Here is a 1,599-nt window from a genome sequence, read left to right as displayed (position 1 = left end):
CTGACCTGCAGTTTTTCATTGATAAGGAAACATTTGGATTTTTATTCCAGAAAAATGACGTCAAGCAATACAATGGATTGAATTTAAAAAGCATCCATTTCTTCCAGAAAAGTCTTCAATATTGTCTTTACAATGTAGTTTAGTATTCCTTAATTATTTAAGGATATAAATAAAGTTTTTTCAGTACCGTAATTACATTATTTTTTGGCGACCCGGAAGTTATTCTGTTCGCGCAGGCGCAAATGAGCTGATGGTGCGGATCGTGCTACCGGTACGGATCGGGTAGCGACAGCAAGTACGGTATTTCCCCTACAGACCACCAGGGCGGCCGAGAAAACCTTTGTTTGACCTGAAATGACTCATTTAATCATCCAAAAAGTTATGGAACACATTAATTAACTGAAAAATGTTGCATAGTGTGCCTTTAATTCTCGAAATAAAAAATAAAAACCCTCTAGCCTGGCCCTACTACTCCGTGGTGCTGTAGATATTTAGTAGATGATGGAAGTTATCTGAAGGTAGAGCATTTAGGCGATGCATGGTGCAGGAGGAGACCCAGCAGGTCCTCCTCCTCCTCTGATTGGTTCCTAAACCCAACAAATCCTAAAAAGTTCAGCATCAGTAGAAAAATGGCCACTTTTTTCTGCTTCCTGTGGAGCTTCAATCAATCACCGTGGAGACGGTGGTTAATAAGGGTTTGGATCAGTCCCTATCAGTCAGAGCTGCTGTCCTCGCTCACAGATACGGACTGAGATGTGATCCCTGCTTTCGTCAGTCAGCGTCTCTGTTTGTGTGGCCAGATCTTATCAGAACCTCTGGCCAGCGGAGTGAGGACAGTCTTTAGGAAGCAAGGTCATTGTAGAGCAAACACAGGAAGGAGGAGGTCTGTGGAAGGGGAACAGTCTAAAAGTCATTGGACCTGCAGAGCGACGGGACCAGAACCTACAAGTCTGAGAACCTGGTGCTAGATGGAAGGAAACTGGGACATTTCTGGCTGATTCCAGCAGAAATTCTGTGAAACTGTGTCTGAACAAAACTCCTCTGTCTTCACAGGGCTGTCCTCAGATCCTCCCAACCGCCGACATCCTCGTCCCCGCCGGGATGGTCCGTCCAATCACGCTGCGAGCTCGGAACCTCCCACAGCCTCAATCGGGTCAGAAGAACTATGAGTGTGTGTTCAACATCCAGGGGAGGGTGCAACGCATCCCTGCCGTGCGCTTCAACTCCTCCTGCATCCAGTGTCAGAACACCACGGTGAGAAGCTCCGCTGTCCTCAGCCCCCTCTGTCCTCTGCCAGCCCTCTGTCCCCTCACAGCCCTCTGTCCCCTCCCAGCCCTCTGTCCCCTCCACCTCCTGACAGTCCAACCTTGGGCCTAGATGTTTTCAGCTTCTGGTTCTGGCTGGTTTGTCCCTGGCTTTAAAATGTCCTTCATAAGGCCGGGCTGGCTGTCCCTCATAAGGCCGGGCTGCCTGTCCCTCAGAGGGCCGGGTCGCCTGTCCCTCAGAAGGCCGGGAGCCTGTCCCTCAGAGGGCCGGGAGCCTGTCCCTCAGAAGGCCGGGAGCCTGTCCCTCATAAGGCCGGGCTGCCTGTCCCTCAGA

General features: G+C 50.1%; 1 protein-coding gene across 1 annotated transcript in view; it reads left to right on the top strand.

The window, feature by feature from the left end:
* Window positions 1–1,599, top strand: part of LOC107097004 (plexin A3-like) — a 73,443-nt gene that overhangs the window by 30,906 nt on the left and 40,938 nt on the right. The window contains exon 7 of the mRNA XM_015393956.1: window positions 1,054–1,254. Within this exon, the coding sequence (XP_015249442.1) occupies window positions 1,054–1,254 (201 nt within the window). The remainder of the gene's footprint in view (window positions 1–1,053; window positions 1,255–1,599) is intronic.

This window comes from Cyprinodon variegatus, unplaced genomic scaffold (assembly GCF_000732505.1).
Source record: "Cyprinodon variegatus isolate N-32 unplaced genomic scaffold, C_variegatus-1.0 Scaffold665, whole genome shotgun sequence".
Classification (NCBI taxonomy): Eukaryota; Metazoa; Chordata; class Actinopteri; order Cyprinodontiformes; family Cyprinodontidae; genus Cyprinodon; species Cyprinodon variegatus.
The sequence above is the reverse complement of the archived record's forward strand: the minus strand, read 5'-3'. Positions and strand labels throughout refer to the sequence as shown.